The 15,680-nt window shown below is 31.2% G+C and overlaps 1 protein-coding gene across 1 annotated transcript; it reads left to right on the top strand.

Moving 5' to 3' along the window:
• The first annotated feature begins 9,512 nt into the window (after positions 1–9,512).
• On the top strand, positions 9,513–14,274 carry LOC148612716 (uncharacterized). Its single transcript, XM_088594378.1, has 7 exons — positions 9,513–9,585; positions 9,995–10,062; positions 10,520–10,672; positions 11,113–11,202; positions 11,551–11,710; positions 12,008–12,034; positions 12,744–14,274. Exons 1-7 carry the CDS (start codon positions 9,549–9,551, stop codon positions 12,872–12,874), a joined length of 666 nt encoding a protein of 221 aa, XP_088450504.1. The 5' UTR covers positions 9,513–9,548; the 3' UTR covers positions 12,875–14,274.
• The last annotated feature ends 1,406 nt before the right edge of the window (positions 14,275–15,680 follow it).

The following is a 15,680-nucleotide window of genomic DNA, read 5'->3' as shown; positions in this document are numbered from 1 at the left end:
CAGATCAAGTTTACGTTTTGTTCCAATACGATGATATTTAGTTTAGATTAATTAAAACTTAAATTAATCGAAGTCTGGCTTTTTCAACTAACATTCTGAGTAACAGAATTTAGTTAGAAGAGGGTGGTTTTCTCATCGTATATTTAAGTTCATCTGGGACGAAGGTCAGTCTGAGCTATTGCTATCACTTTCTGTTCGTTGTAGTTGTCTATTGTCATTGTTGACTTTTTCAATTTTTTTTAAATTTTATTTTGTTTCAATCTTTTCCAATGGCTATAAAAATCATTTCCAAAAATCTTTTTTAAATTTCATTTTTGTTGCAATCTTTTCTATACCTGATTTAACACTCTAATTCCTAGGTCCTTCTAAATGTATTTCTCTTATAAATCTACCTACATGTTTATGTCTGTGTTCCAACATAGTTGAATATATGGAAAAATATATAAAGGAATATGCCAAAGAAGACAAAAAAACTTAATTTTTCACGATTTAGTACTTTTGGTATCATAGCTCATTAAATATAAAAGGCAGGATTATATAACTGAGGTCATATACGGATGCATCAAGGATATTGAATCAGCATCTAAACGAAGTCTGCAACCTATATTTTACATTTCATAGACTGTATTAAAGTTTACTTCTGATCTCATGTATGGGCAATAATAAGTAGGGAGATAAAGTAAACTTGTTGACTATAAATCAAAGTAGTTCGCATTTTACAATTATGCAATTTATTCTTAAATGCCACGACAAAATGAAATGTATAATTTTAGGTTACCCATGTTTGGTTCTCACATAGTTTCTAGACAGCTACATGTAATAGATGTAGGGTAACAGGCCAGTAAACAAACATTTGCTATTTTCAGATTTCTTGGCAAAGGCCAAGTAAGCTTATTCCATCACTTGACGTCCCTCGTCATCGACAAATTTTCGAAATTCTTCTCCTCTAGATAATTGTACATAAAATGACCATTGGGATTTATGATCCGTGAAAAAAACATAGCCGCCGTTACTAGAAATAGAACATAGGTGTCTAAAGTTATTTTTTAAAAATAACTAGAAAAAACCGTTGCCTTTAGCGAAATTCTGGCAGGGGATAATATTGTCCATGATTAAGAGAAAAATTCTGCAAACGATATTCACAACTGATGTAGGAGTTATGACCCCTATAAAATTTTTTTGGCATTCCTCGTATGTACAACTTTGAAAATATTCTCCTCAAAAACAATTGTTCTGTAAGGTATCCCACACAAAATAAATGTTGGGATTCTTGATCCATGACAAAAAGCATAAGCTCTGTTACTAAAAATAGAACATAGGGTCAGAAGGCAATTTTTTGCAAACAACTCAAATGTTGTTGCCCTTTTTTGGAGGGTTATATAGTTCAGCATTATAAGATTGACCAACATTTCATTCTTCACGTTGACGTACTCCCAAACAGTTAGAATGGGGAAACGCTCTCGGACCCACTTGGGGTCTGGGAGAAGGCCAGAGCGTTAATGGAAATAAAGAATATTAATTCTTTAGTGTATTGTGCTCAAAATAAATTGTGTTTTTTAATTCATTAAAAATGTATATGGCTGCCTATACTAAAACTGGAACATATGGGTCAGAGGAGTTTTTTTTAAAAATAATTCAAAAACTGTTGCCTTCAGCAAAATTCTGGTTCAGGTCATAAAATGCTATTAAAAGCATTTCCTGCATTTGACTATTCAGTATTCAGTTAATTTTAACTTAGCCTGTCTCATTGCCATTTTTAATGATAAACAAATGGTAAACCAGGTGAACGATTCAGGCTCTTTTTAGCCTTTAGTTATCCATTTATAATGTTTCTATAATATATTATAAATGTTGATTTTCCAATTGTTCTTATCAAAATTTCAGGCACAAAATTCCATGTTGAGTAAGTCACAGTATTCTGACATTATGATTAAACAACAAAATTATAAAACATTTCGAAATATTCTGTAAACAAGAACCTACATGTTCATGTTTACAAGAGTAATCATGGAAACCAAGATTCTAGCGGAAATCAAAAGAATGTAATCCTGGGACATTTTGATAAGAAGATGTGCTTTTCAGTAAAACAGTAGTTAAAAAATGGAAATGGGATATATTGTCAAGAGTTGATCAACAAAGAAAAGAAATATTATTCTTTGGTCTGATGGAATTCTCTCAAAATACAGAAATTAATAAAAAAAAAAAACAATTTAGTATCAGTCATATGACATCTGTCCGCATTAACACTCATCAAGTCAAAAGTTGATATGTTACTTGACCATGAGGCCAAAGGTCAAGTTCAAATGTCAACCAATCTAGTACGAGGCGCCTCGCCTTGAGAAAACATAACCCCATACCAAATATCAGATATCTAAGTAAAAAGACAAAAGAAAATTATGTCCCGGCCAAAATATTTTATGATATTTGGCCAAAATTTTGTATGTCATTTGACCTTAGAGTCAAAGGCCGAGGTCAAAAGTCATCCAATCTAGAACATTTCACTTTAACTTGATGTGATTTACTTAGGTCAGATATCTAAGTACAAAGACCAAAAAGTAATGGCACAGACAAAATTGTGTATCGTATTTTGCCAAAATTTGTATGTTATTTGACCTTGAGTTTAAAAGTAAAGGTCAAAGGTCACTCACTCTGATACGCGACACTCTGCCCCGTGAGGATATACCAACATACCAAATATTAGAAGTCTAGGTCAAAAGACAAAAAAGTTATGATCTGGACAAAATTTGTATGAAAAGGGTTAAGAGGAAGAAAAGTCTTTATGGGGGTGATTTAAGGTCCAAATGAGCAGAAAACAAAGATATGCTACATATTATTTTTGATATGTCTCAGTGAAGAGCATCTACTACACATCCATCTATACATTTAATTAATATCTTATTGCTCTTGTTAGCAAAATGGGTGTGAAGATAGCCTATTTTCGTATATTTCAAATTGTCAAAAATTAAGAATTTTGTTGCTATGGTAACCAGATATTATCCAATCAGACTGCTTTGTACATTATTGTAAATTGTTTTCCATCAGACAATCTTCATTAATATAATTATTTAGTTGGTAAATTTCCACCATTAGATATAAAAAATACATTCAAATTGTGATGTTTTTGTGATTATTAGGCCCTAAACTAGTGGTTGCTAAGGAGTGGTTTTTGCTGTGGTAATGGTGAAAACATTTTTCATTTTTTTTTCATTTTATTCATTGTTTTTCTTATATATCCAACTGATTTGAAGTCAATTTGGATAAATTATCTGACATCAATAAATCACTTTCAGTGAAAATTGCATGGTTCTTAGGCGGACTGCTACTTAAATATTGTCTCAGCACAAAAATGGTCCATTTTGCTTTCTTCTCACTAATTCTAGTGAAACTTCTAAGTGATAACCACTGAAAAGAAATCAAGGGGAAAAATCGTAACTGTGTCTTTGATAAATGCAATATGTTACATTGTAAATTCATAAAAATAAACATTTAATCCGTATTTCAACCACATGATATGGAAGTACAGAAACCCCCTCTTGTTTGGAAATGTTGTTAAACTTACATACTATTTCGAGCAAAATCAGGCAAAAATAATGGATTGGCGGTCATAACCGTCCAAAGTTTCTACTGGTTTTTAAGCCACCTGGTCAATTTTGGTTGGTTGAAAACAATATTTCTGTCATTTTTAATAATGTTTTGTCCTACATTAAAAAATGTTAATACAATAGATATCTACTATATTTCAGTGTTCTTAAATTTTGTTTCTATCAGCTGTATTCATTATGAACTTGAGGCTCTCACCTTGTTTGATAACCAGCATTCTGTTATCATGAAACTGGCCATGTTTAACATATTAACACAAAAAATTGACCACAGATAGATCTCATCATGCGGAACAATTTTACCCATGCCACAATTTGGCTAAACGATTTTGGAGATTGAAAAACATGGCTTCTGTTACTAAAATAGAACATAGGGGTGAGACTGTAGTGTAGCATATATCTCCAAACGGTTAGGTTTAGCCAAATTCTGACATGGGAAAAGTGTTCAACATGATGAGATCTATCTGTAGTGACATTCTCGTTATGTTAAGGCACGTTATGTTAAGGCACGTTGGAGTTATTGCCCTTTTTCAGAGTTTATATATATATATTTGCGATGCAAATTTTTGGTCGCTCCCTTCGCGGGACTCGAACTCGTACCGTTGTGACATATTTGGCAACACCGCCTGTACTAAGTCCAGCGCCCTAGACCACTCGGTCAGCTAGGCTATATTAAATAGATGTCACAACGGTACGAGTTCGAGTGCCGCAGAGGGAGCGACCAAAAATTTGCATCGCAAATTTGACAGTTCTAACATCGTTGGGAATTTTTCAGACCTTTCTATACGTTTATGTATTTTCCCTGTATCAATTTGATCCGATGGAGCAGTGTAGCGAATAGAGTCGTCACATTCTGAGAGGTTGTATAATATTGATTTGTTGTGACATGCATCATTAATTTGATCCTCTATCCTACATAACAACATCTATATGAACTGTCCCGTACTACCATACATCGTGTACTAAGTTACAGCCCTAGATTAATCCTACGAGGAGGATTGACCCGGCCAACGAAAGCTATATTTTTATATAGCCTAGCTGGTCGAGTGGTCTAGGGCGCTGGACTTTGTGCCGGCGGTTTTGCCATAGATGTCACAGCGGTACGAGTTCGAGTCCCGCGGAGGGATCGACCAAAAATTTGCATCGCAAATTTGACAGTTCTAACATCGTTGGGGATTTTTCCAGACCTTTCTATACGTTTACATATCTTCCCTGTATCAATTTGATCCGATGGAGCAGTGTAGCGAATACATTCTGAGACGTTATATATATATATATATATATATTATTTCTTTAAAAATCTTCTCCTCTGACAATACTTAACTAATTTGAACCAGACGTAGTATGAATGTTCATTGGGGTATCCTGCATAGAACAGATTAGGGGATTTTTCATCCATGGCCGCTGTTACTAAAATAAGAACATAGGGTCAGACAGTATTTTTTCGCATATACCTCCAAAACCAGAAATCTTTAGCCAAATTCTTTTTATTGCTGAAATGAAATTATCATAAGACCCACAAACGTCTCCAAGGGTTCAAAGTTGTCTGACGACTACATGTAAGAGTCATTGCACTTGAAAGGTGAAAAATTACGTTTATTTTACAGTTTTCAACCAATGTCTTGAAAACTATGATAGATAGAATGAAACTTTCATTTGCTGAAATGATCTTTATGTTAAGGCCTACAAAAGTTTGTGGGGATCAAAGATTTTGAACTAATCCTTTTTATAGAGTTATTGCTCTTAAAAGGCAAAAAATAATTTTTTTTTAAATGGCAATTTTCAGCAAATATCATAAAAACTTTAATAGATAGAATGAATCAATTGATGAAATGATACTTATGATTAGCCCTACCTAAGTCTCCTTTGAGTTAAATTGTCAAAAATTAAGTAGATGAGCGATTCATGATCCTGGGAGTCTCTTGTCAGTAACGGCGGCTATGTTTTTTACAGATAAAAAAAAACCTCACATCAGTTCTTTGCACAATACCGTATAGTAATGAACATTCATACAAAGTTTGGTACGGCAGTTTCAGTGGAGAGAGTTTTGAAAAAAATGTTAATCAACTTGGACTTGTCTTTTTAAGAGCAACTCGGCGGATGTTCCTAGAAAAAACAGAAGACGCTTACCCTACCGGTGCACCTGGTCCATGCTCCCAGTTTTTAGTGGAGTTCGAGTTGCTGATTTACTTTTGTTACTTTGTAAGTATTATTTTTTTTATTATTTTATGTTCTTTGTTGTGTGTGTCTGTTTACCTTGTCTAGTCTTTTTCCCTGGATCACATTCTTTTGATTTCCGCTATAATCTTGGTTTCCTTGATTACTCCTTTTTATCAAAACATCTCCTCATAACCAGGAAGGTCATAAAAGTGGTTTGAAATAATGAGTTTAAAACAATAAATTGAAGTCATTCCATGTACCAGACAAAAATCTAGATAGAGTAATGGGACAGTTTTCTAAATTGTAATTATATTGCTTCTTCCGTGTATGGTTTTTTTTTGGGGGGGAATGATTTATAATGTCTGGACCTCCCATTTCAAAATATCTGGATCCATCCCTGTATATTGATTTATTTATGAGCAATAAATGTCACATTTTAAAGTAGAAAACAAATTAGATACATGTATTACTATATAACATATCATAATTTCAAGTATAATACTGTACTGCATAAGCCATTAACTATAGTTAGAGTACATGCAAATGTGTTTTTGTAATTTTCAGTTTAATATTTCCTGTTCACAGCCATACAAATGTAAGCTGCAAATTTTGCTAAGAAATATAACTACTGTTCTACAATAGCAATGTTTACAGTGTAACTACCACCAGTTTTGGAAATTTTAAATCATTGTGCATATACGAAGTAAATGAACGAATTATGCACTAGTATACCTCAACACTTACATGTAACTAGTGCATTGTACATGTATGTAGGAATGTCCCTGAAAATCAGCTCTCCAAAATGTCACAACTTTGATATCAATCCGCCAATCACAGAATGTAAAATTCATGTTCCAAATTTCGATGAATTATAAAGAAATTATACGATACGATAAATAAGATCGATTATCGTTAATAATCAAAATATGATCAATCATGCCAAGAACGCTTGATGACTTAACTCGTGCTCGAAACAAGTTCTGCTCACTCGTCAATTCTAGTCGTTCTTCGGCACTCGTAGTAGTAGTTTGGTTATCAACTCTTTCCAATTAATTATCCTATTATTTATTTCATACGCAGAAAAGGAATTCAGTAATAATGGTTAACAGATAAAAAAATATAATGAGTTCTGAATTTTACAAAAGGTTTTAAAATTAACTTAAAAGGCCTTATTCAATTATGATTTTAATGCGCGAAAAATAACTATTAGTCATCTTACCAAATATAAAAATTTCAATTTTTTTTTACTGAATCAAAATATCAATGATTATTTTCTTGAAAATAGATGTTTAGATATATCAGTAACTCTATTACAAATCACGGAATGTATAGCTTACAGTTTATTTTTCCCAAAGTGATTTAAAACTAGTACTATCTTTAAAAAAAGATAGCCGACGCAGTAAAAATTTGTTCTTTTTTACTTCTAAGTTTCTACATATCTTTCAAGAAAATAACACATGGCACACAACTTTTAAGGTTCCGATAAACTTTTGTTTCGAACGCAATTCCAAAATTCCGATACAGGTTCTTCTACCATCACTACGTTATCTGTATTTGACCAATCGGGAAAAAAACTGATCAGGTGACTTGCGTTTCCATAGAAGAGCGTCCTTAAAGTCAAAGGGTAAAAAGCGAAGCTATACCGACTGCGTCGGAAAAATAGGGTTGCTAAATATGTCAACATTTTGTTTTTTTAAACAAACCTCATTTCGGGAAAAGAGAAAGAATATCTGAAGATGCCATTCTTGGTGTAATATCGTTATAGTAAAATCGAACATGAAGCGCTAGAATTTAGCGCAGTGCTACATACAATTATTATGCTTATTCCAAATATCAAATATGTAATGTTAACAGCATTGGCGTACAACACAGCAGTCTTGAAATACCGAGTTAATATTATAAGAATGTGAGTGATATCTTTAACTGCTGAAAGGAAATCTTCTATCAAATGAATGTTTACTGGTTTCATCTTGTAAAATGATCTTAAATCGGGGATGCGTAGCGTGAAATGTCTTTGAGAATTTCAACCTTTTAGGAAAACTTGAAATTTACAATTAAAGCATTTAATTTTAAAAATTGCATCAATATTTTTGAACAGACTCATAAAAGACTCCAAAAATATTGTATTCAATTCATTTTTTTTAGTACTTTTCATACTCGTGACAGTTATTAAAGAAGGTTTGCAATTAAAAATAATCTGATATTGACAAACAATTAAAAACATGTTTTGAAAGAATAATCAAGGGAACCAAGGTTATAGCGGTAATCAAAAGAAAAAGACCAGACATGGAAAACAGACATACACAACAAAGAACATAAAGTAACTAAAATCATACATACAAAGTAACAAAAGTAAATGAGCAACTCGGATTCCACTAAAAATGTGAGCATGGACAAGGTGTACCAGTAGGGTAAGCGTCCTCTGTAATCATACATACAAATAAGTGATTCTTTTGACATTTATAAAATTGTACTAAATTTGACCAAGGTTTATCGTGCGACCTTTTTAACTTTGATATTTACGCATTATATAAATATTTTCTCAAGATTAATTGTTATTGCTTGACATGTGAAGGAGCCCCACTTGATTGTGGTGAAAACATGAGAGTCACAATTACAGCATATCTTTATGAAATTCAAAATTGCATCATTTTTTTAAACGGACTCATACATGTAAAAGGCTCCAAAAACTTGTGACAGTTATTTATAAAGGTTTAAAATAAAAGTAAATATGATAATAAAAACACTAAAAAATCAAAAATGGTTTTGAAATATGTGAATTCTATTGACTTTATATCAAATTGTACTAAATTTGAGCAAACTTTAAAGCGCGACCTAATTAACTTTAATATTTACTTATTAAATAAACATTTACTCCAGTCTACCTGCTATTGCTTGACATATGAAGGAGCTAATAGTACTCTCTGTCAAATTAAAATATATTTGACTCTATCGATATGAAAGTCTAGAGTACCTGATGAGGATGAACGGCCTTGGTCATCTTGACCTAAATGATATCCGGAACATAAGGTGAACAGATAAAAAATATAAGTTCCTATTGACTAAATATAAAAAGAAAGGTAACTGCTGCCTCTTATGAGTACTTGAACACTGCAGAGTGAATAACAATATTAACGAAATCGTGTGTAGAGAAAAAATTGATAAACAAAAACAGACAATCAACTCCTAAAAATTACTGGAAATATGCAGTAAAAAGCCAACTAGAAATTCTGTTAAACCCAACAAGTGAAAATTAATATTATGACACAATATAAGAATCAAAATAAACGTACATATGTTGCAGTTCAATAGGAGGGATTAGACAGATGTTTATCTATTTAAACAAATGCAAATCATTTTGAAAGGTATTGGTATTGAGTTCTGCCGGAATAGGAATATGGACACATTTTATTATTACAGTTTATCTAATTAAACAAATGCAACTCATTTCGAAAGGCATTGGTATTGAGTTTTACTGGGATAGGAATATAGACACGCTTATTCTTAAAATAAATATGATAATAAAAACACTAAAAATTCAAAACTTGTTTTGGAATATGTGAATTCTATTGACTTAATATCAAATTGTACTAAATTAAAGCAAAGTTTATGGCGCGACCTAATTAGCTTTAATATTTACGTATTAAATAAATATTTACTCCAACCTTTTGCTATTGCTTGACATATGAAGGAGTCCTACTTGACTGTAGTGAAACATTATGTATAAAAACCAATGGCTCTTGTTTAATAAGTGGATTTTTTAAATGATGTATATAAATCATTACATGTATGAAAACAGGCATTAAGAATCCATACACGCTTTACAGTGAGTACATACTTCTATTTAAAATATATTATTTGTAAATAATTTTATATCATATTTTTTTCTTTTTTTTTTTTTAATATCGTGTAATTTTACGCTTCTTCACCTTCACTCCGTCCGTCTCGTGCAATTCACAGTTACGACATTTAGCTCTTACACTCTTAATTAACAATTAATATAAAGAATCATTTTATTTAGAATATCATTATCTAAATATACTATATTAGAAACATGATAACGTTATGTTTATATTGCGTCGTGTTGAAGGAAAACGTATGCCGTCACTGTATTGAAGATGTATTGTTTCATCAACAGTGTCGAAAGATCATTCAAACTTTTTCAAAAGATTTTCAGAAATTAATTTTTCAAAAGGTTTTCGCGAATTAACTGTACCAGATTTGTTTTCTTTCAGTTGGAAATATGGAAATTTTAGTCGTACTCTTCGGTTCAGTTTTAGTATACGTCAATGCCTTTCCAGAGGTATGAACTTTATATGTATTTACTAAAACGAGAATTTAAAACAAATTCTTAAATTTTAAAATGAAAATGATATGTACCAAAGTTTTTCATTAATTTTACTGTTATTCTTGGTAATGGTAAGAACTTTGAACTTTAATTGATGGTCTGTGTCTTTAGCAAGTTACCTATTACTATTTTAAATCGTGAATAAAGCAATAAAATTATTCCATTGAATTAATATTTTGTTTAACTACACAGGCAACTATCGTTCATGTACAATTTTTGTGAATCTAGCTTGATGTGACATTCACATGCACTTCATATCAACTCTACGAGAGCTTCATGTAAAAAAAAAATTAATTAAATTCAGGTGACAATCATGTGATTGCTTTGCTTGCGTCCTGGAAAAAAACATAAGTTATGTCTGCAGGGCGATTGGTCTATTAAATAGCATTATGTATTCTTATTACATTATTAGGTCAACCATTTGACCCAAAGGGACCACCAAGGACGTGACATTGATATGGACTTGATTCATGATTCTGAAGACAAAACTGTTATGGCCATCATTGGAGACGTTTCTATGTACGAAAATGGAGATCAGACTGTCAATTTTCATGACTACAGCACGGTACGTTATACTGTTATATTCCCAAAGAAGTAGACAACAAATATACTAAATCAACAGTAATAATATTGTACTAACAGTTACATCAGACAATTTTACCGATGGGGTAGGTGTTCTCTAAATATCTAGAAACACCCGTCGATGTCATTGAACATCGCGTATGTAAATGATGATAATTTTAATTTCAAAATGTGTAGTTATTAGAATAATCTCATAACATTTGTTTTTGCGTTACATGACAGTTTGAATTACTCAAGTCGTTAAGAATATCTACTTTTGAAAACCAAGCTAATAACAACATTGATTAATGAAAAAATCTGAAAGAAAATACATGTCTGTATTTAGACATGACTTTTTTGGTACATGTACTTGAAAGGTGTATACAGACGATTATTACATTATCTGTGAAAGACACTCATGGTGTCGTTTCCTCTTTTATTTAGGGATATGGTGTACTGAAAAATATCAACTCGAGGTTGTGTATGTTGACAAAAACGCCTATCAAAATGCAACCCGAAGAAAAGTATAGAGTTGTAAGTGAAATGGTGCTAAATAATTAAAATAATCTTAATTTTTTTTGTCTTGTTTTTGTTTTTGTTAAAAGGAAAAATTCACATTTTTTTCAAAAATGTAAATGCATTTCAAAATCATCATTTGGTGGTTTGAAAATGATTTACCAATTTAAAACAACTGTTGATTTTTTTACTTGTTATATATATGCTATAATTGTTAATACACATTTGTTAATGTTTTTGTAACTCGCATAAACACAATGATAAGAAAGAAATTAAGTAATTGCATAAAATAAGCCCCCTCCCCTTTTGGCTGAGTACATTTGCCACGTTTCGTATATAAACATATTAAATTCCATTATAACACAGGGATTTACAACAGAAGTGCATGATCATATGTTGAAGAACTTCTCTCTCGTCTCCTCAACTGACGATGTACGGGATATTGCAGGACCAAAGATTGCGGCATTCTGTAAGGACTATACAACGGTTCTGGCTGCAGTGTCCAAAGATAAGATAAGAAGGAGATGTAAGTTCCGCAATACCTTACCAGGCTAGAATATAAATTGACACGTTTCAAAATAACCATACGGTTGCTAAACAATTTACGCATTTATCATTTGAATAATTTTAACTAAACGAATGCTTTATTCATACATAGGAAAATTAAGTGATTTTTTTCATCTTGTAACTTTTCCAAGTTTTTCAACGCACAGTTTCATTATTTGAAACAAATATTAAAAAGATAAAAAATAGAATTTTACTTTTGCATGTTTCGAAACTCCGTGTACACAAATGCATGTTTTCTGTTTTGTTTCATTTTTAGCTGTACCTACAGAAAGGCGACGTAGAGGTAATTTATTTTTAATTCAATTCAATCAATATCAAGGTCTCGTGAGATTAGTTTTGGGACTTTTACTTGTTGGTTTTTGATATTGTTGAAAGCATTAATGTCTTTTAATTCGATTTGTTTGATTTTTGTTTGTTTGTTTGTTTTTTGTTATTTTGTTTGTTTTTTTGTTTTTTGTTTTGTTTTGTTTGTTTTGTTTTGTTTTGTTTCGTTTTTTGTTTGTTTGTTTGTTTGTTTGTTTTTGTTTTTTTTTTATTTTTGCTTTTTTTTTGGCGTTGTGTGTATTTTTGTTTTGTTTTTTTTTCTTGTTTTGTTTTTGTTTTTTGTTGGGTTTTTTTTTGTTGTTTTTTTTTATTATGTTTGCTCTTTTTTGGCGTTGTTGTTTTTTTTTCACTTTTTTCATTTCTTCATTTTGTTATCGGAATTCCTGATTTGCATTGGTTAAAAGAAGTGATATAAGTAGGATTCAGTGTGACAATCCGACAATAAATAATAGGGTCGTATGATTAGTACAAGCAGTCGAAAATTCTTTTATTAATTTTCATTAAATAGAAGTTGTCATCTTGTTTGCACGTTCAATATATAGATCATACGTTATGTTTTAGTGACAGACAATGCTTAGGATTCTACACTGCGTTCTCATATATTTCTTATAGGATATCAAATTAATTACCTTTTGTATTTTCATTATTTTTGCTCATTCTATATATAGCTTGGTGTTTTATTTCAAAATGTGGATACGACCCACAACAGTTACAAAGGGTTTTACAGCGCGAAACGACGGACTTAGAAAGGGAGGAACAGGTTAGAACAGAGTTAATAGCAAGACGAGAACTGGATTAAATGATAAGGGCTGACAACAGATGTTTTCATTTATTTTAATTCTGTTCATCAATATTTACTAATAAAGATTATACCAGTAATCAAAACTCTATCAATCAAAAGGACTTCCGGTTGAAAACGAAATGAAATGAAACATTTAAATTGAAATTTTGAATCATCAGTATTTTGTGGACGTTGGTTTTAGTAGTGGTGAAAGCGATGATCCTATTGTATATAATTAATCTATCTGAAAAACAGAAAAAAAGAACGAAATACCGTAAGCTGACTATATTTTTTAAAATTAAATTGGGTAACTTATTTCAAAATTATTATATATATCTATATGTATTTGATTTGGCTTTTTTACTCACACGTCATCTGACTTCTGAGTCTTAAAACCATCTAATGAGAATCAACGAACTTCCGGTTGATAATCGCCTTGAAAAAACTTCCACCATGAAAGAGGTCTCGCGGATAAATTTTAAAATGTATCAAATTGTTTATTTCGTATAACTGCATTGCCTTTTTTACAGCAGACGATTAAAATTATATATTACATGATTGATTGTCCAAAAAGAATTAAAATACATATATAGAAGTTTGAACTATATTTTATCAATGCCTTTGGTATTCATATATTCATTCCACATGATTGGTAACGTTTAAAACTAAAATAAGTTGTTAATATTACACATTGAGAAAAACAAAATAAAAACGGAAATTCAAAATTGAAATTCTGATTCATCAGTATTGTGTGGATGTGTAGTTCTAGTAGTGTTGAAAGCGCTGATCCCGTTGTAAATAATCAATCTTTTTGGAAATACAGAGAGAGCGGATTATAAAGTTTTTAAAAAACTTATAAATATCTCATAACTTCCGAGGTTCAGCGCCATCGGCGTTTTGATTATTAGGTCTCAGTATCGTATTAATTTTCCCATAGACTTCTAGAGTGAAGTGCATATTTTTAGGATTTTAAAAAAAAGATGTAAATTGATTCAATAAAACTTTCAGTTATGTAGCATTTCTAAGGACATGTGAAAAAATAATTTCCCGCAAAGGAAATAGGGTGAGTCCATGAAGATCAGACAGGAAAGTAGTCTTGAACTATAATTAGCCATTTTCTCTACTTTCACTTTTGTTTTGCACTCATCAGACCAACCTTTTCAGTGGAACATTTTTATGTTATTATGTTAGATTTTCTTTTTAAAAATTTTGTCATCTTATAGTGCGATGTTCGCTGTATTTTATAAGTCATTGTTCATATCTTTTGACAAAACATTAGTTTGTAGAGAGACAAAAAGATAATGCACTATATTTTTATAGCATCCATGTTTTTATGTACACCCGGGATATGCAATGCAATCCCAGTACCTATTACTAATACACATTTCAATATAATAATAAAAGTTGTTGTTTTTCTACTAGAGTATTCATTTTCATACTGAAAATCCGGAATATCATTGCCTTTCTAAAAACATGAGTTTTTCTATTAGTTTTTTTATATAGGTACCCTATTCCAGGCATAAGACTAATATATCAATGTTTGCCAGGAAATATTACTTTTGATAAAAAAAAAACTGCTGCATTAGTCAAACTGAGCTAATTTGTGGTTTATTCTGACATGGTAGATACATTAGCTGTACTATGAGTTCCAAATCATTATTTTTATTCCCACTTGTGAGTTCCATATGTATATGTACCGGTACAACCAACTGTTCTAAACTATAGATATGGTCATTTCAATTATAATTAGTCCTAAAACAATTATACCAATATAATATAATATAATAGTTTTAAAAACAATATGTAGTTAATAAGCCATTTTGGTACCCCAGACAGATACAAATGGACCTCAATATGACAGGGCAAGTATTTTTTTTCTTTAAAACAGATAGCTATGATGCAAGAAAAATAGTTTACTGGTATAAAATTCAGTTCTTATATGAAAAAACACCATTATTTTTCTTGCCGCATTAGAATCTGCCCATTTGAAAGAGTAATCAAGGGAACCAAGGTTAAAGCGGTAATCGAAAGAATGTAATCCAGGGACAAAGACCAGACATGGAAAACAGACATACACAACAAAGAACATAAAGTAACTAAAATCATACATACAAAGTAACAAAAGTAAATGAGCAACTCGGACTCCACTAAAAACTGGGAGCATGGACCAGGTGCACCGGTAGGGTAAGCGTCCTCTGCTTTTCTAGAAACACCTGCCGAGTTGCTCATAAAAAGTCAAGTCCAGGGTAGACAAACGAGGAAAGGTAAACTATGACCCGTTGAATAAATCAGTTTTCATGGTACTGATGGACCACTAAAATAGTCCACTAAAAATGGCTATTGACATTTTTTGGTATTACTGTGTTTAAACCAATCACACAGTTATATGGCAATTCATTTTAGCTATTTATTTGAAAGAAAAACAAAAAATTAAAAAAAATATTCATTTTTCATATATAAGAGCCAATGTATAGAAAATGACTATATAGTCCTAACCGCATACTTAAAATGTGTTATAACTTGAAAACTATCCTTAATGCAGGAGTATTACTTGTTTCAGGTCACTTGAATAAAGATATGCTTATCATAAATAATCAAGATAATAATTTAATTGAACTGAAATTCTACAAATTCATGAAAACAAAATTCATTTCCAAATTTGGTAAAGATTAACCATAAATGCAAAAAAACAGAGCTACCATAAAAACCAGGTTCAAAAGTTGTCTAATTTATCTTAAAAGTGTTACCTACATTGGGGTACTACTTTTTTCATCTGGTTAAGACCACTTGCTAAATATCCAACTTTAATTGAAAAACTGGCTTA

Source organism: Perna viridis, chromosome 7 (assembly GCF_037379345.1).
Source record: "Perna viridis isolate PV_CMFRI_1.1 ecotype Kerala chromosome 7, ASM3737934v1, whole genome shotgun sequence".
In the NCBI taxonomy this organism is placed as follows: Eukaryota; Metazoa; Mollusca; class Bivalvia; order Mytilida; family Mytilidae; genus Perna; species Perna viridis.
This window is presented reverse-complemented; position numbering and strand designations above follow the sequence as displayed.

Excerpts from the sequence above, each read along its gene's own strand:
- LOC148612716 (XM_088594378.1), top strand. The coding sequence starts at position 9,549 with ATGAAAACAGGCATTAAGAATCCATACACGCTTTACA. Across the intron at positions 11,203-11,550 it reads CCGAAGAAAAGTATAGAGTT|GGATTTACAACAGAAGTGCA; the intron begins GTAAGTGAAATG and ends ATTATAACACAG. Across the intron at positions 11,711-12,007 it reads AGATAAGATAAGAAGGAGAT|CTGTACCTACAGAAAGGCGA; the intron begins GTAAGTTCCGCA and ends TTTCATTTTTAG.